The sequence below is a fragment of the Aquarana catesbeiana genome, linkage group LG01 (assembly GCF_042186555.1).
Source record: "Aquarana catesbeiana isolate 2022-GZ linkage group LG01, ASM4218655v1, whole genome shotgun sequence".
Taxonomy (NCBI): Eukaryota; Metazoa; Chordata; class Amphibia; order Anura; family Ranidae; genus Aquarana; species Aquarana catesbeiana.
The window spans coordinates 991355759-991382863 of NC_133324.1; the positions used below are offsets into that span (position 1 = coordinate 991355759).

The following is a 27105-nucleotide window of genomic DNA, read 5'->3' on the forward strand; positions in this document are numbered from 1 at the left end:
GGGGGGGTTGTGTCTCTTCTGAGAAGACGGTGTGGGTCAGGTTGGCAAGCTTCACAGGCAATATTCATGCACATGTTCAAATGTTATGTCCTTCTTTTTTGTGTACTACTTGTTTTATTCTATTTTTTGGGATGGCTCATCGTATTGTGACGGGCGGTCCTTGAATGTTTTATTGAATACTCTATGTGTTTTTTGAAAACAAGAAAAATAATTTTCCAAAAAAAAAAAGATAACAGGCCATAACTCTCTGGGAGATTATAATAACCCCTCCAGTGGATCTTGTGCTGGGCCCTAGACCATGAACCTCCAGAGGAACCTGTTCAAGGCTCAGCATTCTGTGTTCATACCCCTGCAGGGGATCCTATGCTAGGTCCTTGACCGTAGCTTTTCAGGAGATCTTGTACTAGGTCCATCAAGATTACAGATGATAACTTCCCAGGAGACTTATGATCATAACCCCTTCAGAAGATCCTGTGCTAGGCCCTTGACCATAACCCTCTAGAACATCTTATACTAAGCCCATCAAAATAATGGACCATAATACTCCAGGAGATTCTAATTATAACCCCTCCAGAGGATCTTGTGCTGGGCCCTTGACCATGAACCTCCAGAGGATCCTGTTTAAGGCTCAGCATTCTGTGTTCATAACCCTGCAGGGGACCCTGTGCTAGGTCCTTGACCATAGCCCTCCAGGAGATTTTGTACTAGGTCCATCAAGAATACAGATGATAACTTGCCAGGAGATTCTAATCATAAACCCTCCAGGGGATCTTGTGCTAGGCCCTTGACCATGAACCTCCACAGGATCCAGTTCAAGGCTCAGCATTCTGTGTTCATAACCCTGCAGGGGACCCTGTGCTAGGTCCTTGAGCATAACCCTCTAGAACATCTTATACTAAGCCCATCAAGATAAAGGGCCATAACTCTACAGGAGATTTTAATCATAACCCCTCCAGAAGATCAAGTGCTGGGCCATTGACCATAACCCTGCAGAGGATCCTGTTCAAGGCTCAGCCCTTTGTGTTAATATCCCGGCAGGGGATCCTGTGTCATGTATCTGACAATAATTAGTGGATTCTGTGAAAGGACTCTGACCATGACCCTCCAAAATATTTTTTCAGGGCCTTTCCCAGATGTTTCACTGAAGTCACAGATACACAGATAAAAGGGTGTAATTATTACTTTCTATCTATGGCTAATTTTGGGCGCCGTGTATCATTTCCGGACCCTGATGATATAATGTGGGCTGGTCCCGTGTTCATGTAATGAACGTTATTTATATGATTGGGGTGACACACATACAATACAGGTGTGTCACCTATTAGCAGGTGTGTGTGGAATCTCCTGTTATCTCCATAATGCGGAGCTCATAAAACGTCTCCTATCTCTCTCTCTTCTTATCAGAATGGACGTATTATCATCCCTTGCAGACAAAATCCAAAGATCAGTGGGGTGAGGAAGGCGCGGCAGTGACCAGGCAGGACAAGAACCAGGAAGAAGAGTCAGATCTCCATTATACAAGACTTCATATTTCGTGTTCTGGGGGATCCTCTCTCTGGTGGACCTTCTGCTTCCCACGAATGATGAAGGGATATTGGGCGTTTTGTGTTGGGCTGCTGGCCCTGGCCAGAGTCACACACTCACAAGGTAAGGACATTCCTCCATTACTAATAAGTACCGACTGTTATCTTACTGGTGAAGAGCCAACCCAGACCAGCAGGCCGTGTCCATGGAAAACTCTGAAGCTGTTCTAGTACAGCGCTCCTACATGTAGAGGAGGACATGGGTCACCAGAATGTACATGTAGAGGAGGACACGGGGCACCAGATTGTACATGTAGAGGAGGACACGGGGCACCAGATTGGACATGTAGAGGAGGACACGGGGCACAAGATTGTACATGTAGAGGAGGACGGGGGGCACCAGATTGGACATGTAGAGGAGGACACGGGGCACAAGATTGGACATGTAGAGGAGGACACGGGTCACCAGATTGGACATGTAGAGGAGGACACAGAGCACAAGATTGTACATGTAGAGGAGGACACGGGGCACAAGATTGTACATGTAGAGGAGGACACGGAGCACAAGATTGTACATGTAGAGGAGGACACGGGTCACCAGATTGTACATGTAGAGGAGGACACGGAGCACAAGATTGTACATGTAGAGGAGGACACGGGGCACAGGATTGGACATGTAGAGGAGGACACGGGGCACAAGATTGTACATGTAGAGGAGGACACGGGGCACAAGACTGGACATGTAGAGGAGGACACGGGTCACCAGATTGTACATGTAGAGGAGGACACGGGGCACAAGATTGTACATGTAGAGGAGGACACGGGGCACCAGATTGGACATGTAGAGGAGGACACGGGGCACCAGATTGTACATGTAGAGGAGGACACGGGGCACAAGATTGTACATGTAGAGGAGGACACGGGGCACAAGATTGTACATGTAGAGGAGGACGGGGGGGCACCAGATTGTACATGTAGAGGAGGACATCGGGCACCAGATTGGACATGTAGAGGAGGACACGGGGCACCAGATTGGACATGTAGAGGAGGACACGGGGCACCAGATTGGACATGTAGAGGAGGACACGGGGCACAAGATTGGACATGTAGAGGAGGACACGGGGCACAAGATTGGACATGTAGAGGAGGACACGGGTCACCAGATTGGACATGTAGAGGAGGACGGGGGGCACAGGATTGTACATGTAGAGGAGGACGGGGGGGCACAAGATTGGACATGTAGAGGAGGACGGGGGGTCACCAGATTGTACATGTAGAGGAGGACACGGGGCACAAGATTGTACATGTAGAGGAGGACACGGGGCACAGGATTGGACATGTAGAGGAGGACACGGGGCACAAGATTGTACATGTAGAGGAGGACACGGGGCACAAGATTGTACATGTAGAGGAGGACACGGGGCACAAGATTGTACATGTAGAGGAGGACACGGGGCACCAGATTGTACATGTAGAGGAGGACACGGGGCACCAGATTGTACATGTAGAGGAGGACACGGGGCACAAGATTGTACATGTAGAGGAGGACACGGGGCACAAGATTGTACATGTAGAGGAGGACACGGGGCACAAGATTGTACATGTAGAGGAGGACACGGGGCACAAGATTGTACATGTAGAGGAGGACACGGGGCACCAGATTGTACATGTAGAGGAGGACACGGGGCACCAGATTGTACATGTAGAGGAGGACACGGGGCACAAGATTGTACATGTAGAGGAGGACACGGGGCACAAGATTGTACATGTAGAGGAGGATGGGGGGGCACCAGATTGGACATGTAGAGGAGGACACGGGGCACAAGATTGGACATGTAGAGGAGGACACGGGCACCAGATTGGACATGTAGAGGAGGACACGGGGTACCAGATTGGACATGTAGAGGAGGACACGGGGCACCAGATTGTACATGTAGAGGAGGACACGGGGCACAAGATTGGACATGTAGAGGAGGACACGGGGCACAAGATTGGACATGTAGAGGAGGACACGGGTCACCAGATTGGACATGTAGAGGAGGACGGGGGGCACAAGATTGTACATGTAGAGGAGGACGGGGGGCACAAGATTGGACATGTAGAGGAGGACGGGGGGGCACAAGATTGTACATGTAGAGGAGGACACGGGTCACCAGATTGGACATGTAGAGGAGGACGGGGGGCACAAGATTGTACATGTAGAGGAGGACACGAGGCACAAGATTGGACATGTAGAGGAGGACACGGGGCACCAGATTGTACATGTAGAGGAGGACACGGGGCACAAGATTGGACATGTAGAGGAGGACACGGGTCACCAGATTGGACATGTAGAGGAGGACACGGGGCACCAGATTGTACATGTAGAGGAGGACACGGGTCACCAGATTGGACATGTAGAGGAGGACGGGGGGCACAAGATTGTACATGTAGAGGAGGACACGAGGCACAAGATTGGACATGTAGAGGAGGACACGGGGCACAGGATATTCTAGTGTAGCGGTACCCCCATAGGGGCTGCTAAGTTATGTGGCCCACCTGTCACCCTGCCCGGCCTGGCATTCAATTCCCAGACACTACAAGACAATGAGCAGTCTGCTGCCTTTGTTTTTTTGTTGTTGTTGTTTTTATTGGGGGAATTCAACATGGATGGGGATGGAGATTATGGGATGCCCAGTGGGATAATAGCAAAGTTGCTAGGGACAACTATGTACAATTCTCCAGACTCCACCAGCACAACTCTCCACTTCCTATCTAGTGGTTCCCTCCATTCCTCCTGGATGTCGCTTCCTATCTAGTGATTCCAGGAAGAGATAGCACATGGTGATTAGACCTGACACTGGCTCAGTCAGGCCTAAGCAATAGCCTTTTGCAGGCGGGGACCGCGGGCCCCTTAGGTGTAGCAGAAAATATGGAAAGTCTTGTTAGTGCCAGCTTTCTCTCTGGTGGATTACTGGTCCCAGTCAGTCCTCTTCATGCCCTGCCTGACTTCACAGCAATCCTCACTACTGGCTCCACACCCAGCTTTGACCTCTCAGTCCTCTCTAGCATGTCTCTCCAGTCCTCCTGACTGCCCATGTCTCTCCAGTCCTCCTGACTGCCCACGTCTCTCCAGTCCTCCTGACTGCCAATGTCTCTCCAGTCCTCCTGACTGCCCACGTCTCTCCAGTCCTCCTGACTGCCAATGTCTCTCCAGTCCTCCTGACTGCCCATGTCTCTCCAGTCCTCCTGACTGCCCATGTCTCTCCAGTCCTCCTGACTGCCCATGTCTCTCTCCAGTCCTCCTGACTGCCCATGTCTCTCCAGTCCTCCTGACTGCCCATGTCTCTCCAGTCCTCCTGACTGCCCATGTCTCTCCAGTCCTCCTGACTGCCCATGTCTCTCCAGTCCTCCTGACTGCCCATGTCTCTCCAGTCCTCCTGACTGCCCATGTCTCTCCAGTCCTCCTGACTGCCCATGTCTCTCCAGTCCTCCTGACTGCCCATGTCTCTCCAGTCCTCCTGACTGCCCATGTCTCTCACCATCCCTCCTGTTCTCTCAGTACGACTCTCCTGAGCACTGGACTCAATATTCCGCCTTAACAGGACGTTGCCCCCTTAAGGGATTATATCGCCATCATCTCTACATACAGAACCTTACTTCCGGTCATGTGTGGTGATGCCACTAAGCTCCACCTCTGATGCATTTTGCCACACCCCTCGCAGCTTACTCATGGGAGATGTATGTGGAGATATTATCCCTCAAGGAGGGAATGTACTGTCTATCTGAGATGGACATTATTGATGTGTGGTAATTGCAGGTTCTGATAGATATCTGTAGAGCTTGCCCAGTGATTGAGCTGCACTCTGTATTTCATTCAGTGGATGTGAGAAACGCGTCAGTGTTGGGGGCAATCAATGTGTAGCGCCCTCTACTATGAGGTAGGTGCTTGGTGGTGTTTTTGCTGATAGTGTAGGATATAGAGACAGGCAAATTTAGCCAGGGCCCTGTTCTGTACTAGGCCTGGTTGTTTATTCAGGGTTGGAAGTGTCAGAATATTAGGGGATGTGGCCGCCTACACTTGGGCTCAGGGAGACCTTCTCTACTGAACAATGGATTGTGCTGGAGAGAGAGGATGGGCTGAGACCTGAGTGGCAGGAAACCCATGTGAGAGGATTGACCAATGGTTCATTTACATGGTCAAGGGGGGGTCTCTCATATAAAAAGGGGGGGGGTCACATGCTCTGAGGGGGTTCGAGTTTGGAGGTGAGGAGGTTCCAGTTCAGAGGCTCGGGAGTTCAGAGATCCCGGGACCTGGGAGCAGGAGGAGAATCCAGGGAGGCCGAGAGTCTGGCCCCGGGAGATGAAGATAACATGTATCGCTGGGGAAATACTGGGCGTCCCAGGTGGGGGGATGTGCCGGGCAAGTGTAGGAGGAACAATAAACTAAGAAAAAACTGCTGCGCCAACTTAACTATGTCAAGCTGCCAACACTACCAATTGGACTAACTGTGTATATAGATAGAAAATCATATATTATAAGTGTAAAGATTTCGTGTAATTCACCCAGGTATGGACTTGCAGTCAGTACTGCCAATCAACAAACAGAAAAAAGGCCTTCATAGTGCCTGTGAGAGAAATAAAATAAAAATGGAACCATAACAATCAGTAAGAATACTTCCTCTAAACTGTGTAGTGGTGCCAAAACAACCCCATAAGAACTAAAAGAACCAACAAATATGTGTATTATTAGACTTGGGATATAAAGCAAGTCTCTGGGATATTAAACAGTTGATCGAAGCGTAGTCCCAAAGATGATCATAGGACATAGGTGTGGATCACACCGCAATATATATTCATATCCAAAGTGATTCTTCTTATATTCAGCAAGGGGGAATAAAATGAAATGCCCTTACCAGAAGCGGTGGACTCCCAGGCCGTTGGCGGCGAGTCATATAGGCTTTCACCGGTTATACGGTAAGGTTAAAGCTGTTCTCGGTCAGTAATGGAAGGTTCCAGATGACCCCACGACTTGCAGTCTTCAGCGATAGGATCGAATCCACCCCGATGGAGGAGCACATCAGATAGCACAATCGGATCTTCTTCTGATAATCCCTCCCTTGGTTTTACTCGTATGTGATCGAGAAAAAGAAAAAAGGCTTCCACATAGCATAAAATCCAAGTAACCAGGGAATTTTACTGTTATGGTTAAGAATTCCAATAAAAATCAGGTTTAAAATCAAAGTTCATATGAACAAAAAATAAATCTGGCGCAGTAAACTCAGATGGCTGTGGTAGCGTCACACACCCTGTAGGAGGAGGAAGTAGGAGCAAAGCGGTGGAGAAGAACTGGGAGATCGAATTTCTGTGAGTAGAAGATGGACTGTTGATTGGGAGAGAGCAAAGGGAGTGCAAACCCTGAAGAGCTAAAGAAGGACTTCATACTGTGCATCCAAGGAACGCGGTGAGGAGCACTTTCAAAGGCTGAGGGAAGTTTGACATACAAGTCATGGAAATAGGTGGTGATGGCCGGTGACTTTGAGTTCAACACCCGCAGGAATCTTATCAGTCAAACACAAAGGATTATTCAGAGTGATTCTTATCTGTCTAACTTGAGAGTGTTGTATCCAGGGCTTTTTTTCAGCTTTTTTTCGGCTGGAACTTGGGGGAACTCAGTTCCACCACCTCTGGCTCAGACCCTCTGCTCCCTGCTGACCACTATTACTTGAAAACACAAAAGTGAAGGATGGGGACAAGGGAGATGCAGGTACAGGGGGTGCTGTGCAAATGCCAACAACACCACTGGATGATCTCCCCGCAAGTGAGAGGTGGCGCAAACTACAGTATGCGGGGAGGTACTAGAGCTGGCTGGGTGCTTCAGCTTAATACAGCAACAAAAATACGGCATGTGGAAGATGGTGGAGCTTTTAAGGAGATGGGGAGAAGATGGGGGCAGTAGAGGGGGCTTGCATGCAGAGGTCATATCTGAAGAGGGGTAAACGTGAGATGTGGATGGGGGATGCAGAGGTAAGTAGCTGTGGAAGAAGGCTGAATTATGCATTCTGGTATTTTTATTTATTTTATTTATTTCAGGTACTTATATAGCGCCATCAATTTACGCAGCACTTTACATATACATTGTACATTCACATCAGTCCCTATACCCTCAAGGAGCTTACAATCTAAGGTCCCTAACTCACATTCATACATACTAGGGACAATTTAGACAGGATCCAATTAACCTACCAGCATGTCTTTGGAGTGTGGGAGGAAACCGGAGTACCCGGAGGAAACCCAACACAGGGAGAACATGCAAACTCCAGGCAGGTAGTGTCGTGGTTGGGATTCGAACCAGTGACCCTTCTTACTGCTAGGCGAGAGTGCTACCACTACACCACTAGTGCACTGCTAAACTCTGCACTCTGTATGCAGCGCACCCCTCAACTCTGCACTCTGTATGCAGCGCACCCCTCAACTCTGCACTCTGTATGCAGCGCACCCCTCAACTCTGCACTCTGTATGCAGCGCACCCCTCAACTCTGCACTCTGTATGCAGCGCACCCCTCAACTCTGCACTCTGTACATAATGCACTCCTGGTATTTAATGACCCTGTTAAGACCCTCCTACTGTTAGTAAAATTTGACCACACCCATTTATTGCGGTTTGGAGGGTGTGTGTAAGGGACGGGGGGTCACAATTGAGTTCCTGTACCTATTTTCCGAGAAAAAAAAAAGCCCTGGTTGTATCACATAGAGAAATGGAACCAGGAAAGGATTGAGGGGGATTGAGTAACAAAGCTACGGCTATAAATTAACTCCCTTTACAGAACAGGGAAACAGGCCACTGTGCCCATCAGCCACTGTGCCCATCAAACGCAGCCACTGTGCCCATCAAACGCAGCCACTGTGCCCATCAAACACAGCCACTGTGCCATCAAACACAGCCACTGTGCCCATCAAACACAGCCACTGTGCCCATCAAGAGCTGCCACTGTGCCCATCAGCCACTGTGCCCATCAAACGCAGCCACTGTGCCCATCAAGAGCTGCCACTGTGCCCATCAGCCACTGTGCCCATCAAATGCAGCCACTGTGCCCATCAAACGCAGCCACTGTACCCATCAAACGCAGCCACTGTGCCCATCAAACACAGCCACTGTGCCATCAAACACAGCCACTGTGCCCATCAAACACAGCCACTGTGCCATCAAACACAGCCACTGTGCCATCAAACGCAGCCACTGTGCCCATCAAACGCAGCCACTGTGCCCATCAAACGCAGCCACTGTGCCCATCAAACGCAGCCACTGTGCCCATCAAACGCAGCCACTGTGCCATCAAACGCAGCCACTGTGCCCATCAAACGCAGCCACTGTGCCCATCAAACGCAGCCACTGTGCCCATCAAACGCAGCCACTGTGCCCATCAAACGCAGCCACTGTGCCCATCAAACGCAGCCACTGTTGCATCAAACACAGCCACTGTACCATTAAATGCAGCCATAGTTACGTAGTTAGTCAGGTTGAAAAAAGACACAAGTCGATCCAGTTCAACCATAAAAAAAAAAAAAAAAAAAAGTACAATCCAATATACCCAATTTTATACCCTCAGTTGATCCAGAGGAAGGCAAAAAACCCCAGCAGAGCATGCTCCAATGTGCTACAGCAGGGGAAAAAATTCCTTCCTGATCCCCCAAGAGGCAATCGGATTTTCCCTGGATCAACTTTACCTATAAATGTCAGTACCCAGTTATATTATGTACATTTAGGAAAGTATCCAGACCTTTCTTATAGAAATCTACTGAGCTGGCCAGAACCACCTCTGGAGGGGGTCTATTCCACATTTTCACAGCTCTTACTGTGAAGAAACCTTTCCGTATTTGAAGATGAAATCTCTTTTCCTCCAGTCGTAAAGACCCCCCCCCTTGTCCTCTGTGTTGTCCGTAAAGTGAATAACTCAACACCAAGGTCACTATATGGACCCCTTATATATTTGAACATGTTGATCATATCCCCCCTTATTCTCCTCTTCTCAAGAGTGAACAAATTCAGTTCCTCTAATCTTTCCTCATAGCTGAGCTCCCCCATGCCTCTTATCAGTTTGGTTGCCCTTCTCTGCACTTTCTCCAGTTCCCCGATATCCTTTTTGAGAATTGGAGCCCAAAACTGAACTTCATATTCCAGATGAGATCTTACTAATGATTTGTACAGATGATGTCTCTCTCTCTGGAGTCCATACCTCTCTTATACAAGAAAGGACTTTGCTCGCTTTGGAAACCGCAGCTTGGCATTGCATGTTATTATTGAGCTTATGATCTAGCAAAACCCCCAGATCCTTCTCCACCACGGATTCCCCCAGATCCTTCTCCACCACGGATTCCCCCAGATCCTTCTCCACCACGGATTCCCTCAGATCCTTCTCCACCATGGACTCCCCCCAGATCCTTCTCCACCACGGATCCCCCCAGATCCTTCTCCACCACGGATTCCCCCAGATCCTTCTCCACCACGGATTCCCTCAGATCCTTCTCCACCATGGACTCCCCCCAGATCCTTCTCCACTACGGATCCCCCCAGATCCTTCTCCACTACGGATCCCCCCAGATCCTTCTCCACTACGGATCCCCCCAGATCCTTCTCCACCACGGACTCCCCCAGTTGTACTCCCCCTAGTATGTATGATGCATATTCTTAACCACCAAGTGCAGAACTTTACATTTCTCAACATTAAACCTCATCTGCCACATAGACGCCCAATTAGACAGAGCATTGAGGTCAGCTTGTAAATTGGAGACATCCTGTAAGGACGTTATTCCACTGCATAGCTTGGTGTCATCTGCAAAGACAGAAATGTTACTTTCAATCCCAGACCCAATATTATTTATAAAGATATTAAAAAGTAAGGGTCCCAGCACTGAACCTTGGGGTACACCACTAATACACTGAACCTTGGGGTACACCACTAATACACTGAACCTTGGGGTACACCACTGATAACCTTAGACCATGCAGAGGAAGAGTCATTAACCACGACTCTCTGAATTCTGTCCTTTAGCCAGTTTTCTATCCATTTACAAACTGATATTTCCAAGCCTGTAGACTTTACCTTACACATGAGCCGTGTGTGGGGAACTGTGTTGAACGCTTTTGCAAAATCCAAGTATACTACGTCTGCAGCCACCTCTCTGTCCAAGTATACCACGTCCGCAGCCACCTCTCTGTCCAAGTATACCACATCCACAGCCACCCCTCTGTCCCAGTATACCACGCCCACAGCCACCTCTCTGTCCAAGTATACCACGTCCGCAGCCACCTCTCTGTCCAAGTATACCACATCCACAGCCACCCCTCTGTCCCAGTATACCACGTCCACAGCCACCCCCCTGTCCAAGTATACCACGTCCACAGCCACCCCTCTGTCCAAGTATACCACGTCCGCAGCCACCCCTCTGTCCAAGTATACCACGTCCACAGCCACTCCTCTGTCCAAGTATACCACGTCCACAGCCACCCCTCTGTCCAAGTATACCACGTCCACAGCCACCCCCCTGTCCAAGTATACCACGTCCGCAGCCACCCCCCTGTCCAAGTATACCACGTCCGCAGCCACCTCTCTGTCCAAGTATACCACATCCACAGCCACCCCTCTGTCCAAGTATACCACGCCCACAGCCACCTCTCTGTCCAAGTATACCACGTCCGCAGCCACCTCTCTGTCCAAGTATACCACATCCACAGCCACCCCTCTGTCCCAGTATACCACGTCCACAGCCACCCCCCTGTCCAAGTATACCACGTCCACAGCCACCCCTCTGTCCAAGTATACCACGTCCGCAGCCACCCCTCTGTCCAAGTATACCACGTCCACAGCCACTCCTCTGTCCAAGTATACCACGTCCACAGCCACCCCTCTGTCCAAGTATACCACGTCCACAGCCACCCCCTGTCCAAGTATACCACGTCCGCAGCCACCCCCCTGTCCAAGTATACCACGTCCGCAGCCACCCCTCTGTCCAAGTATACCACGTCCACAGCCACCCCTCTGTCCAAGTATACCACGTCCACAGCCACCCCCCTGTCCAAGTATACCACGTCCACAGCCACCCCTCTGTCCAAGTATACCACGTCCACAGCCACCCCTCTGTCCAAGTATACCACGTCCACAGCCACCCCTCTGTCCAAGTATACCACATCCACAGCCACCCCTCTGTCAAGGTTTTACTTACTTCTTCATAAAAAGAAATCAGGTTTGTCTGACAACTTCTGTCTTTCATGACTCCATGCTGTCTGTTGCTTAAAATGTTTTTTTCCAGTAAGAACTCGTCTATGTGGTCTTTTATTAAACTCTCCAGTATCTTCCCGACTATAGAAGTTAAACTAATGCCGCGTACACACGAGCGGACTTTACGGCAGACTTTGCCCGGCGGACTGGATTTCGTCGGACAATTCGATCATGTGGGGGCTCCAGCGGACTTTGTTTTCTCAAAAGTTGGACGGACTTAGATTTGAAACATGTTTTAAATCAATCCGTCGAAATCGAGTCCGGTCGAAAAGTCCGCTCGTCTGTATGCTAGTTCGACGGGCAAAAAGCCACGCTAGGGCAGCTATTGGCTACTGGCTATGAACTTCCTTGTTTTAGTCCGGTATACGTCTTCACGTACAAATTCAACGGACTTTGGTGGATTGTGTGTAGGTAAGTCTGTTCATTCAGAAAGTCCGTCCTAAAGTACGTTGAAAAGTCCGCCGGGCAAAGTCTGCCGTAAAGTCCGACCGTGTGTACGCAGCATAACAGGTCTATAGTTACTTGGTAAAGACTTTGATCCCTTTTTAAATATGGGCACCACGTTCGCCCTGCGCCAATCCAGTGGTACTATTCCCGTCATTAATGAGTCCCTAAAAATTAGATACAATGGCTTTGAAATGACAGAGCTCAATTCTTTTAGGATCGGTGGGTGGATGCCATCAGGTCCAGGTGCTTTATCCACCTTTATTCTGTCTAAATAATTCTGGACCAGATCACTTTTGAGCCATTGTGGATCATTCAGGGCCGTGTCACTACCACCCCCATTATGGACATGAACTTCCCCCCATGCTCCTTTGTATACACAGAGCTGAAGAAAGTATTTAATAAATTTGCCTTCTCTTTGTCCCCAGTCACCCACTCTAGATTATTTTGTAAAGGGCGACATGCTCAGACCTGACCTTTTTACTATTAATATATTTGAAGAATTTTTTGGGGTTTGTCCTACTATTTTTTTGCGATCTGTCGTTCATTTTGAATTTTTGCACCCTTGATTTCCTTTTTACATATTCTGTTAAATTCTTTGTAGCGGGGGGGCGTGCCCGGATGTGCAGCTGGAAGGACGTGCGAGTGTTGAGCTCCTTATAACCAACACTAATCCAAGCCCATCTGCCGCCTTACTAGCCTTTTTTAGATCTACAAACACCGCATATAGGCTACCAAACTCTTTTGGCTCTGATTCCAGAGATTATTTTGGACATTTGCCGGCTAGATCTCTCCCAGAGCCGAGATTGCCTGTACACAGCCGCGGACCTGTGCCATTTTGAGGCCTACAGCCCGCTGGGAAGTCCCGGAGGCCTGTGCCGGAGATTTGTGGAGGGCACGGACACACATCACACACCAAACTGCCATCCCACACCCGGTCAGCGTTAGGAGCGGATCTCCAGCCCAGGGAGGCCTTTTACGGTCGGCTCTGGTAATCGGCGGCCTTCCACCCTGCGGTAGCCTGCGGACTCGATTTAAGCCACCCTCCAGGACCACAGTAAGTACCGCTCCACGCATCTCCATCCTAAGCTAGGACCCCCAGAGGTGTGTGGGCGTTAAGGACTCCCCTCTGCCCTCAACAAACGATCTCTAAGGTCTACAACGGCAGAGATCACTCACCCGGCGGCCACTCCCATAGGAAACTCTGTGGCTTCGGCCTATCTTCCGAGGACGGCGGCCATCTTACTGCTCCAGAGACACCCAATCTCTCACACACTCTGTTTTTACAGCAAAGCCTGCATTAGACCCTCATAAACAGTCATCCCACCTGAACTTTTCCATTAGCTATACAACAAAACAGCACTGGCACTGGATACATGCTAAACCTGTAATACACTCTTTGCTGCACAGTCCTCAAACTTTTATGGGACAGCCACCCCCACTCATAAACTCATAACCGCACCACAAATGGTGCTCACGAGGGAGAGTGGCTTAGCAATGGCCGAGTGAGGATTCGCTTTGGAGGGGTACCCGCCCTCCCTCAGTCCAAACTGACCACAAACTACTAAACCCAGCTTTGAGCAAGGCATGAGCATCCCCCGCAGGTACAGGACAAGATCTGCGAACCGGAGACACGGAACACAGAACTCCCAGACCGGGATACAGCACTACTTCAGAAACGAACAGCTCCCCTCCCCCGGCGCCATTGATACGGCGCCACAAGTCAACAACAGGAGGATGGATACAGACACACTGACAGACTCTACAATGCCCTCCACCCCACACAGTGATCTCCCTGGGACACCGGCTGTATTCCGTTCTGAAACAGAGGTACCGACACAAAACCGGAGTCATCTAGATGAAGACTTCCGCTCCCTACTGCAAGCCCTCCCCACGCGTGCGGATATTGAGGCTTTGATACTACACATAGAGGAGGCACACAGCAGAGACCTGACGGAGGTGAGAGCAGATCTGCACACACTCAGGGATCATGTGGCCAATGGAGAATCATCAATCTCCTCATTAGAGAATCGGGTGCAAGCACTAGAACATGCACAAGAGATACATGCCATGGAATCCCAGGAGATGCAACTGCATCCAGAAGAAATGGAGGATCGTAGTCGCCGTAATAATCTGCGTCTGCGGGGAATACCAGAAGCAACAGGCCCAGAAGATCTAGCAGAGACAGTTACAGCTATTTTTCTTAGGCTCCTGGAAACGCCTCCGCCATCTCTAGAAATTGACCGGGTACACAGTACGCTCGGTCCAAAATCAGCAGACCTGGACAGGCCTCGAGATGTACTCTGCCGCCTACATCGCTACTCGCAAAAGGAAAACATCCTCCGCAAAGCATGGGAACACGGCGAGATTGAATTTGATGGAGTGCACATCCAGATCTTACCGGATATTTCTAGAGCAACTTTGCAGAGGAGAGCCCTACTGAAACCAACGCTGGAGGTGGCAAGACAACATGGCTGCACTTACAGATGGGGATACCCCTTAGCAGTGATCTTTCGCAAAGCACAAAACTCCTTCACGCTGAGAACAACAGCAGACCTACCAGCATTCTTCACATTCCTGGAGGCGGAACCAGTTCAAGTTCCAAACTGGCTTCAGAAGATTCCAAAGCCAACAGGCTGCTCGGGGCCGAACAGAGGCAGACCATACCAGCCCCCCCGAGATCGGAGACCCAGAGGGAGATCCCGAGCGCCTTCCAACAATCGGTCACGTGAGTCATAAGAACACACTTTAGTCAATTCACCCTCCTGTTGCACACAGACTGTTTGTTTACCCGCCTTGACTACTGCAACTCCCTCCTCATTGGTTTACCTCTAAATAGGCTATCCCCACTTCAGTCCATCATGAACATGGCTGCCAGGCTCATCCACCTCACAAACCGCTCAGCGTCTGCTACACCCCTCTGCCAATCCCTCCATTGGCTGCCACTCAGTCACCGAATTAAATTCAAGATACTAACTATAACTTACAAAGCCATCCACAACCTGGCCCCCAGCTACATCTCTAACCTAGTCACAAAAATACCAACCTAATCGTTCTCTTCGCTCCTCCCAAGACCTCCTGCTCTCAAACTCCCTTGTCACCTCATCCCATGCACGCCCTCAGGACTTCTCCAGAGCCTCCCCCATCCTCTGGAATGCTCTACCCCAATCCGTCCGATTTTCTCCTACTTTATCCACTTTCAGACGATCCCTGAAAACTCATCTCTTCAGAGAAGCCTATCTGCCCCCCACCTAACAACTGTACATTTATCTTCTCAATCAGCACATCCCCCACAGTTATTACCTCTTGTATCTCTTGACCTTCCCTCTTAGATTGTAAGCTCTAAGGAGCAGGGCCCTCTGATTCCTACTGTGTTAAAGTGTATTATATTTGTACTGTCTACCCTCAAGTTGTAAAGCGCTACGTAAACTGTTGGCGCTATATAAATACTGTATAATAATAATTATAATAATACCCCAGTAATAGAGAGTTTGCCCCACTGGACTGCCAGGAGACAGGAAACCCACTAATCACCCTCCGAAACCAGCATGTCTGCGAGAGACGGCAACCTGGCAGATTGTACATGCTGAACCGTCCTCACCCACCCCCGTTGGACTTGCATGCTTGTATCAGCAAGTAAGGATTACACACAGCACTCTCTGGACACTCAGGGGTGTGGAATAGACATTGACTTTGCTTGCTTTATAGTCATGTGGACCCACTGAAAAGCGTCCCTGGCCTCCTCCTGGAACTAGGAGTAAGAGACTCCGAAGACGGACTGCCGACAGGAGGCCAGGGGAGGAATAGAAATATTACTGGTCCCTCCGAGTACCAAAAGATCTCTCCCGAAACACGGAGTCGCTCAGGGAAGTACATGAGGGGATGCATATAACACGAAGCAGAGAGATACTTACAGCCCACATGGTCACGGGCTCACATAGGTAGCCATAATTTTACAACAAATTCCCTGAGTTGATATAGACTCCCTACAACAGAATGGAGGGCCAAGTATTTCACCACATGAAGGAGGGTTATTTAAAAACAAAAAAGGGGAGGGGGACTAAGTGTTAGTTCTCCATGGAGTTAGCATGTCGGGATGTTGTAGATATAGTCCTGTATAGAAGTAGCACAAAGGGAAGCAGGATTTTGAAAGTGACCATTGAGGGTTGACAGCAAGTTTGGGGCAAGCTTAAAAAACTTAAGAATGTTAAGTTATTGGGGCGGTTTGTTTATTTGCCTGTGTGTGTTTTATTAGGTTCTCTTTTATTTTATGACTGTTATATTGTCAATGTTGAACTCCTGTAATGTTAATACTTATAAGGGGATGTCTGAAGTCAGTGAACAGAATATTAGACTTATTCGCGATCTATGAACATAATTTACTGAAAGTAAACGGAACACATTAGTTGCTCACATCATAAGCAATAATAGTGGTCACAAGGGCTGGGGGGGCTGGGGCTCCTCCCACTGAGGCTCCTCCCACTGGGGCTCCTCCCACTGGCTCTTGCTGAACATAATCCCACATAGGAAGACGCTCATAGAACAGTTGATTCTTTTAACTGGAGAGTGTAATAGCAAAGTATTGCTAACACTTTAGTACTATTTTTGCCCAGGGGGTGTCCACTTAGGCCACCGCTCTCGGGTAAAAAACTATTTCCTACCCCTAAGGGGCGAAATTACTGTTTTTCTATATCTCAATTTTTTCGCCCCTCATAACTATTTACCTATTCTTACCTTCTTATCTTGACACCCGTACACCCCCTTCCCACCCATCCCCCCCATGACAATGGAGGCACTAAACATCATGACATTAAACACTAAGGGACTAAACATCCCTGAAAAGAGAAGGATGCTATTATATGATATGCGACGTATGAAAGCCGATATAACCCTGCTTCAAGAGATGCACTTTCGGGGAGATACCTTTCCTGTACTAAAGAATAGATACTACCCCACAGTATATCACTCAACATATTCAGAAACCAAATCTAGAGGGGTCTCAATTTTAATTTCAGCTAGAATTCCCTGGACATTAATTGACATGAAAACAGATCCTCTGGGCCGGTTTTTGTTCCTCAAGGGGTGGATAGGAGACGTGAAGGTAACAGTCGCAAACTTATACATGCCAAACAATAACCAAGACACCTTCATCAAAAAACACCTAGAACAACTACAGAAATTTACAGAAGGGCAGCTCATAGTGGGAGGCGACCTTAACATCCCCCTAGTCCCAGAAGAAGATACCTCGACAGGAAAGACGTCCATATCTAGAGGCCAGCGAAAAACTATTCAAACAACCCTCCACAACTCCCAATTGATTGACGTATGGCGCCTGCTCCACCCGGGCGAGCGGGACTATACATTTTACTCCCGCCCACACCACACCTACTCACGGATAGATTATTTCCTGATCCCCCACAGTCAATTACAAGCAATCAAAGAATCCAGTATAGGATCTATTACTTGGTCAGACCACGCCCCGGTCATACTTAAGTATGCTTTGACAGACGTACAAAACAGACAACGGAAGCCATGGAGGCTCAACGAGAGCCTCCTGCAGAACCCAGAGGTGTTGGCAGATGTGACAAAGGAAATAGGTCACTTCTTCCAAACAAATGACACCAGGGACAGCGATATGGGGGTGATTTGGGAGACCCACAAGGCGGTAATACGAGGTATACTCATTAAACATGGTTCGTGAATCAAAAGTCAGAGAACGGCCCAACTGACCTCACTACTCTCTAAACTGCAACAATTAGAAACTAAACACAAACAAACCCAGACCGGACCATTGGAGAGTGAACTGAACATCACACGGAAACAGATCACAGACCTTCTCCAGTTCAAAGCAAAAGCTGCACTCCAAATTTGTCACAAAAAGGTCTACGAATCAGGGAATAAATGTGGCAGATTCCTAGCTCAGACATTGCGGACACAAAGAACTGCCTCATACATACCGCGGATATCAGCATCTGTGGGACAGACTGCCACTCTTCCCCAACAAATCTCCCAAGCGTTTAAAACGTACTATGCATCGCTATATAACCTGCCCACACCTTCATACCCCCTTGAGCGAATGACGGAATACAAAACATCCTCACTTATGCTGACCTTACCGACCGAAGCACGCGAACAGTTAGAAGAACCCATCACCCTTCTAGAACTACAGACAGCAATAGGCAACACCAAACCTGGGAAAGCCCCTGGCCCAGATGGCCTAACAACACAATACTATAAGACCTTACTTCCTTCACTAGGTACACAAATGATCAAACTTTTCAATAATCTCAGTACGGCAGGTAAACTTCACGACTCAACTCTACTAGCCCATATATCTGTTATCCCCAAAGAGGGTAAGAACCCGACTCAGTGTGGGAGCTACCGCCCAATATCTCTCCTCAACACCGATCTAAAAATGTTCACAAAAATATTAGCCACCAGACTACAACAACACCTGACCCAGCTGATACATCTGGACCAACTCTGTGCTGATGAGGGAGTACTACCACATACTCTCTCATTGACATACAAACTTCTGATTACACCCCCAGCAGATTCAGCCCCCCCCGGGACTTCTCAAATGGGAAAGGGAACTGGGCCACCAGTTTGACATCTCCACAAGAAATCAAATACTAAGATTCACACATAAATCCTCCATATGCGCTAAAACCCAAAAAACCAATTACAAAATCACATCAAGATGGTATAGAACCCCGGTTGGGCTTTTCAAGGCCACAGGAAGAAAGAAGCAGCAAGATAAGTATATCACCTACCAGCGTTTGCGGAGGAAACTTGACCGCCTTGTTTCGAATGGAGGAGATTCTGGGGCGATCTCTGAGGTGAAGCTCCTCCTTAGGAGACATCAATATGACCGGCACGCCTCTTTGGTTCAGGAGAGGGATTACGGGAAATACCATTCGCCTGACCCTTACCAGAACTGTAAACAGAGCGTAGCAGTTAAGACGGTCAATGGCCTGAGGGACAGTACGGGCTCTCTGACGAAGTCTAGGTCAGGGATCCTGGAGGTTGTCAGGTCATACTATGCCGATCTCCTGGGAGGAAGGAACCTTGATCGGACAAGGATGTTGGGTTTTTTGGACTCTACACCAGGACTGGAAAGTAATGTTCCTTTGATGAATTTGACAGATGAAATCACTGCAGATGAGGTAATTCAGGCTATTGATAAACTAGCCATCAAGAAAACTCCAGGGCCAGATGGTTTGACAGCCGAGTTCTATAAATGTTTTAAGACGATCCTGGCTCCCTACCTTGCGGAGGTTTTTAATGGCTGTTTGGATGAGGGTTCTCTCCCTCCCTCCATGAGGCAATCTGCAGTGATCCTTCTGTCAAAGGGTAAAGATCCTTCGATGATTGGGTATTGGTGCCCCATTAGCCTTCTTAATGTCGATAGGAAGATACTGGCAAAGATTTTCTTCTGGCGATTATCACCAGTTGCAGGCAGTTTGTTATCCCGCCACCAGCACTGTTCGGTCCAAGGTAGAAGCACTTTCTCAGCGGTGTTAGCTGTCCGGGAGGCCTTGGAGCGTTGTAGGGCTGTTGGTTGGGGTAAATTTTTGCTGACATTGGATCAGGCTAAGGCCTTTGATCGGGTTAATCATGAGTACTTGTGGCTCCTTCTTGACAAATATGGCCTGGAGGGGGGTTTCATTGATTGGCTCAAGATTTTGTACAAAGGGGCTGAAAGCTTTCCTCTGGTTAATGGTTGGGTCGGGCAGCCCTTTGCGGTCGGCTCGGGTGTGCGTCAGGGGTGTCCATTGAGTCCCCTGCTATATGTGTTTGCAATCGACCCCTTCATTAGAAGGCTAGAGAGTGGACCTTTGTTTGGGGTACCTTTGGGCATCGCTGGTGAGCCTCCTTTGAAGGTTGTGGCCAATGCTGATGATGTTTCTGTTTTTATCTCTGGGACTGGGGAGGCGCAGGAGGTGGTCTCAGTGATAGGGCAGTATACAGAGGCATCAGGTTCAAAGGTCAACCAGGACAAGTGTGAAGCTTTCTGGATGGGTGTGGAAGGTGAGAGCTTTGTTCTCCCGGATGACTTCCCGGAGCCCCAACAAAAAATTCGAGTTCTAGGCATTGAATTCGGCCCAGGTGACTATGGTCATGCAAATTGGGTGAACAGGCTGGAGAATGCCAATGCCAAGGTGGCAATCTGGAAAGGTTGGCAGCTTTCCTTGAGGGAAAAGGTTGATCTGATCAAGACTTACCTGATTCCGATTTTTCTGTATGTCAGTTTTGTTTGCATTTTGCCAGTTTCTCTCTATACCAGGATCTATAGTTGTTTCTTCCAGCTGTTATGGGGGAACAGAATAAACCTTGTCAAAAGGAATGTGACTTACCTTCCTAGGCGGGAGGGTGGTCTAGGGATGGTCAACCCTGTAGTCTTTTTCTGTCTGATGTTTGTGAAGTACAATCTTGGTAACATGTTGGCAGAGAGACCGCCTGGGTGGGTTGGTATTTTCCAGTCCTGGTTTAGGCCCTTTCTGCGAGACTGGGAAAATGGTGGGCCAGTGAAAAGCCTGAGGGTCAAGCATGAACAGCTCCCGGCTTATGTTGCCCCGTGTTTGAAAATGCTTCGGCAGTGGCAAGTAACAGCAGGAGAAGTCAAATCTCTTCCAAGGAAACTTCTTGAGAAGCGGATCATGAGCTCTGCTTTTTGCGAGCCACTGGCCTTGAGGGATTGCCCAAGCCTGGTTTTGGGGGAGGGTTTGCGATTTATTAATTTGGAGAGAATCCCAATGAAGTTTAGGGATCAGGCTTGGCTTGCCTTTCATGGAAAACTATATGTGAAGGGCAACTTGAAGTTTCTTTCCATGAGTGATCGGGGCTGCCCGAGAGTGGAGTGTGGTGGAGTGGTGGAGTCCATGGATCACTTTCTACTTCAATGCCCTTTTAATATAGAGGTGTACAAGAGGGTGGGGAGGGCTCTGAGTATACCCTTCCTCCCCCATATGAGTTATGCAGAGTGGGTGTATGGGGCATTCCAGACTCGTCGGGATTATGATTTGGAAACACTTTTTTTAGTTAGTCTAGTAGTCCGTTATTTCACGTGGAGTGCACGGTGTCAGGTATCCTTATGGAGTAAAATCCTCCCTGTGGAAGTGGTGGTGCAGGACATTCTGGGTGAGGTTGGGAAGATTCGGGGTCTTGAGAAAGGCAGGTGGCAGCAGGAGGTCTGGATAAGGGCGTGGAGGAATATCAGGACTCTGTAGCTGCTGCCTGTTGGTCTCGGGGTGTGCGGCTTTTCTTTCTATTCTTGATTCACTCCCCTAGATTTTCAAGATGAAATCTATTTTTGATAAAAGGCTCCATGCATGGTGACGGTGATGTTCCTTAGTCTGGCTCTCCCGTAGGGATTGTGTTGTGCGCAATTTGGTTTGTACCATTTATTATGTTCTTGTTTTGTATAATCATATTCAATTATTTTGTAAATATGTTTTATTTATTTATTATGGTTTTATTGTATAGAAGTTGTTGTTTGTAAGTTTTTTTTCAATAAACAAAATTAACCTCGGTAGTACTACACAAGTTATACCCGACAACATCTGACCAATGCTGGAGATGTCAATCAAATAAGGGCACCCTTCTACACATTTTCTGGACTTGCCCCAAACTAACTAATTTCTGGCAAACAGTCAGAGAGACGGTCCAAAGATTCACAGAACGTACAATAACAGATGACCCAGCTTTTTTCCTTCTACACGCGTCAAATATTCCTGAACGAATATATAAAAAATCTGTGATCCGACACTTACTGGATGCAGCTAAAGCATGCATTCCTCTAAACTGGAAATCCCCACACCCCCCCTCGATTGAACTTTGGTTCAAGAAAGTGGAGGAAATCAGAAACATGGAGGATCTCATCCTCACAGCCCAAAATAAGCAGGAGACATTCTGCAAAACATGGCAACTGTGGAACATGTTCTTTTATTCAGCTGAAGGCCAATCATTGAGAAACATTAATCCCTCACCTCAAACAAATACAACCACAGTCTGACTTAACAAATTGCCCACTGGATACTCGAACACAAGCTAGGCAGAAACTGGTGTCACTCCATACAAGTGGAGACCCTTTACCTCCCCTCCCCAACCCCCTCCCCCCATTTCACCCCCCCTCTTCATCTTATTTCTTCTTTTTCCTTTTCTAACACCTTGATATCCTTTATGTCTTTCAACTTTCCAAAATAATATTAAAAAGAAGAGGAATTGGTCCCTAGAGACTGCTTGATATCACAACTATGCCCAGCAGAGTCACATTAATCCTACCTTCATAAGGTCGGAAACACTAACCACATGACAAACGTTGCAGAATGCCGCTATACGAATTTCAACAGGAAATAATGAACCCACATTTTATACACGACATAACAAGTTACAATAATTGTATATAGCCATGTTACAAGATATATACCTGTTGATACATGTTATTTCCTTTTTTTTTTTTTGTTATGTGTAATAATGTTCACTTGGGGTCCATGTGGACCTTTTTCGCTACATAAATAAACAATTTAAAAAAAAAAAAAAATTCTTTGTAGCATTTAAACGACACTAGTGTTCCTTCATTTTTATATTTTTTAAAAGCTCTTTTCTTATTGTCTATAGCTTTTCTAACTTTGGCCGTGAGCCACATCGTTTTATTTTTAGCCTTTTAAACTTATTGCCCATGGGAATATACTTTATACTATATGGGAATATACTTTATACTATATGGGAATATACTTTATACTATATGGGAATATACTTTATACTATATGGGAATATACTTTATACTATATGGGAATATACTTTGCAGTGAGGTCCCAAACAGTCTTATTGAAGAATTCCCATTTCTGTTCTGTGTTTATCAATGGAAATATTCCCTCCCAGTCTAAGTCCTCGAGAGCAGCCCTCATCCTTGGAAAATTTACTCTCTTGAAGTGAAGTGTTTTTATCTTTCCCGTATGTATTTCTTGTTTACAGCTAACATCAAATGAAATCATGTTATGGTCACTGCTACCCAGGTGTTCCTTTATCTGGACATTAGTAATAAGCTCTGCATGGTTTGGGATTACCAGGTCCAACAGAGCTTCATTCCTAGTTGGGGCCTCAATAAACTGCACCATAAAATTGTCCTGTACTAGGTTTATAAATTTTTGCCCTTTAACTGTCCCAGCAGTGTCATTACTCCAGTCAATTTCTGGGTAGTTAAAATCCCCCATTATTATCACTGTCCCAGCCCTTTCAGCCCTTTCCATCTGTGCAAGGAGCTGAGTCTCCACCTCCTCGTTAACATTGGGTGGTCTATAACAAACTCCATTGATTAACTTTGAACTACGCCCATCTATATGCAGTTCCACCCATAATGCTTCAGACTCATCACACTCTCCATCAACCAGGTCCTCTTTCACACTTGCTTTGAGATCACTTCTCACATAGAGACAGACCCCGCCACCTTTCCTTTTTACCCTGTCTCTCCGAAAGAGTGCATAGCCAGGAATATTAATAGCCCAGTCATGTGAGGATTGAAGCCAAGTTTCAGCAATACCGATTACATCATAGTTCACCTCATGCACCAGAACTTCCAACTCACCTATTTTGATTGGCAGACTTCTGGCATTGGTGAGCAAACACTTTAATGCATTATTACATTTTGGGCCACTGTGCCATTAAACACAACCACTGTGCCCATCAAACGCAGCCACTGTGCCCATCAAACGCAGCCACTGTGCCCATCAAACGCAGCCACTGTGCCCATCAAAGGCAGCCACTGTGCCATTAAACGCAGCCAATGTACCCATCAAAGGCAGCCACTGTGCCATTAAACGCAGCCAATGTACCCATCAAAGGCAGCCACTGTGCCATTAAACGCAGCCAATGTACCCATCAAACGCAGCCACTGTGCCCATCAAACGCAGACACTGTGCCCATCAAACGCAGCCACTGTTCCCATCAAACGCAGCCACTGTTCCCATCAAACGCAGCCACTGTGCCATTAAACGCAGCCACTGTGCCCATCAAAGGCAGCCACTGTGCCATTAAACGCAGCCAATGTACCCATCAAACGCAGTCACTGTGCCCATCAAACGCAGACACTGTGCCCATCAAACGCAGCCACTGTTCCCATCAAACGCAGCCACTGTGCCCATCAAACGCAGCCACTGTGCCCATCAAACGCAGCCACTGTGCCATTAAACGCAGCCACTGTGCCCATCAAAGGCAGCCACTGTGCCATTAAACGCAGCCAATGTACCCATCAAACGCAGTCACTGTGCCCATCAAACGCAGACACTGTGCCCATCAAACGCAGCCACTGTGCCCATCAAACGCAGCCACTGTGCCCATCAAACGCAGCCACTGTGCCCATCAAACACAGCCACTGTACCCATCAAACGCAGCCACTGTGCCATTAAACGCAGCCACTGTGCCCATCAAACGCAGCCACTGTGCCCATCAAACGCAGCCACTGTGCCCATCAAATGAAGCCACTGTACCCATCAAACGCAGCCACTGTGCCATTAAACGCAGCCACTGTGCCCATCAAACGCAGCCACTGTGCCCATCAAACGCAGCCACTGTGCCCATCAAACGCAGCCACTGTGCCATTAAACGCAGCCACTGTGCCCATCAAATGCAGCCACTGTGCCATTAAACGCAGCCACTGTGCCCATCAAACGCAGCCACTGTGCCCATCAAACGCAGCCACTGTGCCATTAAACGCAGCCACTGTGCCCATCAAACACAGCCACTGTACCCATCAAACGCAGACACTGTGCCCATCAAACGCAGCCACTGTTCCCATCAAACGCAGCCACTGTTCCCATCAAACGCAGCCACTGTGCCATTAAACGCAGCCACTGTGCCCATCAAAGGCAGCCACTGTGCCATTAAACGCAGCCAATGTACCCATCAAACGCAGTCACTGTGCCCATCAAACGCAGACACTGTGCCCATCAAACGCAGCCACTGTTCCCATCAAACGCAGCCACTGTGCCCATCAAACGCAGCCACTGTGCCCATCAAACGCAGCCACTGTGCCATTAAACGCAGCCACTGTGCCCATCAAAGGCAGCCACTGTGCCATTAAACGCAGCCAATGTACCCATCAAACGCAGTCACTGTGCCCATCAAACGCAGACACTGTGCCCATCAAACGCAGCCACTGTGCCCATCAAACGCAGCCACTGTGCCCATCAAACGCAGCCACTGTGCCCATCAAACACAGCCACTGTACCCATCAAACGCAGCCACTGTGCCATTAAACGCAGCCACTGTGCCCATCAAACGCAGCCACTGTGCCCATCAAACGCAGCCACTGTGCCCATCAAATGAAGCCACTGTACCCATCAAACGCAGCCACTGTGCCATTAAACGCAGCCACTGTGCCCATCAAACGCAGCCACTGTGCCCATCAAACGCAGCCACTGTGCCCATCAAACGCAGCCACTGTGCCATTAAACGCAGCCACTGTGCCCATCAAATGCAGCCACTGTGCCATTAAACGCAGTCACTGTGCCCATCAAACGCAGCCACTGTGCCCATCAAACGCAGCCACTGTGCCCATCAAACGCAGCCACTGTGCCATTAAACGCAGCCACTGTGCCCATCAAACACAGCCACTGTACCCATCAAACGCAGCCACTGTGCCCATCAAAAGCACAATGGGGCAGCAGCGTTTGAGCTGGCTTTCACTCATGTGTATAGAAAATGACATCCTAAAAACCATTGACTTCAAGCCAATTATAAAGGAATTCTCTACAAAGAAGTATCACAAATGTAATAAATAATTTGTGTTTTGTCCCATTTCTTTTTTTTTTTTGGGACTTGAAGGGTTCAGCCAGTTTAGAGCAATCTGTCTCTTGGCCGTATCTAATATTATAGGGAGCAAGGAGGTTTTGTAACTTTTGGCTGAGTCCTGAGTACCGTGGAAGAGGCAGACCCATGGGTCTTCCTCAATTTCCCTCCCCGTGAATTCCTTTTTCAGAGACAGGATTTTTTTCCAGAAGACCTTAATGATGGGACATTCCCACCATATATGGGCCATTGTGCCTACGGTTGGGCATCCCCTCCAACAGGTGTTGCCCTTTGTCCCATCCATCTTGCTTACTCTGTCTGGGGTGGCGTACCATCTTGCTAGGACTTTGTAATGAATTTCCATTCTCCTATTGTCTAGTGCTGAGTAGTGGACCAAATTCAAAATTTTTCCCAACGTGTTTCTGTTACAGAGTGACCCCAATTCCTGCTCCCACCTTTTGATGTAAGGAGGCGTCATATCCTCCTGTTCCGCCCCCAGTATTCTATAAATTTGGCCAATGACACCCCCTGGGTACTCCGTCGTACAGAGTTTCTCCAGGGGTCTAAGCTCTTCCATGCTTCTTAGGGGCTTCGATAGTTTTCCTATAAAATGGGAGAGCTGGAGATACCTCCACCTATCCATCACCCAAAGTTCTGGTTCTCTACTCAATTCCGTGAAAGTGCGTATTTTCCCCTTGTTAATAACATTTTTCAGTTGGAGGGCATCCTCTTTTAACCAATTCCCTCCCACCGCCCACATCCCTGGTTCAAAAAATAAATTATTTTTCATATATATTAACGGTGAATTGTACGACCATTTGTGTTGAGTGTGAATTTTGTCCCAAAGTTTAAAAGTGTTTTGAGTTAACAAAGAAGTGTTGGTGCTGAATATTCTAAATTTTGGGGGATTCCATAGTGAGTGTGCCAAATTATTATTACTTAAGGAGAACTCTATGTTCACCCAACGCTTATCTGTCCCTTTCTTACTCCATTCTATAACCCGTGAAAGCACTACAGCAATGTAGTACCTATTAAAGTCTGGTGCTGCTATTCCCCCTTTTTTTTTTCCCTCTACTCAATGTTGCATAGGA

The 27105-nt window shown here is 48.1% G+C and overlaps 1 protein-coding gene across 1 annotated transcript in view; it reads left to right on the forward strand.

Moving 5' to 3' along the window:
- The window catches only part of LOC141124069 (kunitz-type U19-barytoxin-Tl1a-like), a 77281-nt gene that overhangs the window by 19846 nt on the left and 30330 nt on the right, over window positions 1-27105 (forward strand). Inside the window, exon 2 of the mRNA XM_073612171.1 lies at window positions 1405-1647. Within this exon, the coding sequence (XP_073468272.1) occupies window positions 1581-1647 (67 nt within the window). The 5' untranslated portion in view covers window positions 1405-1580. The remainder of the gene's footprint in view (window positions 1-1404; window positions 1648-27105) is intronic.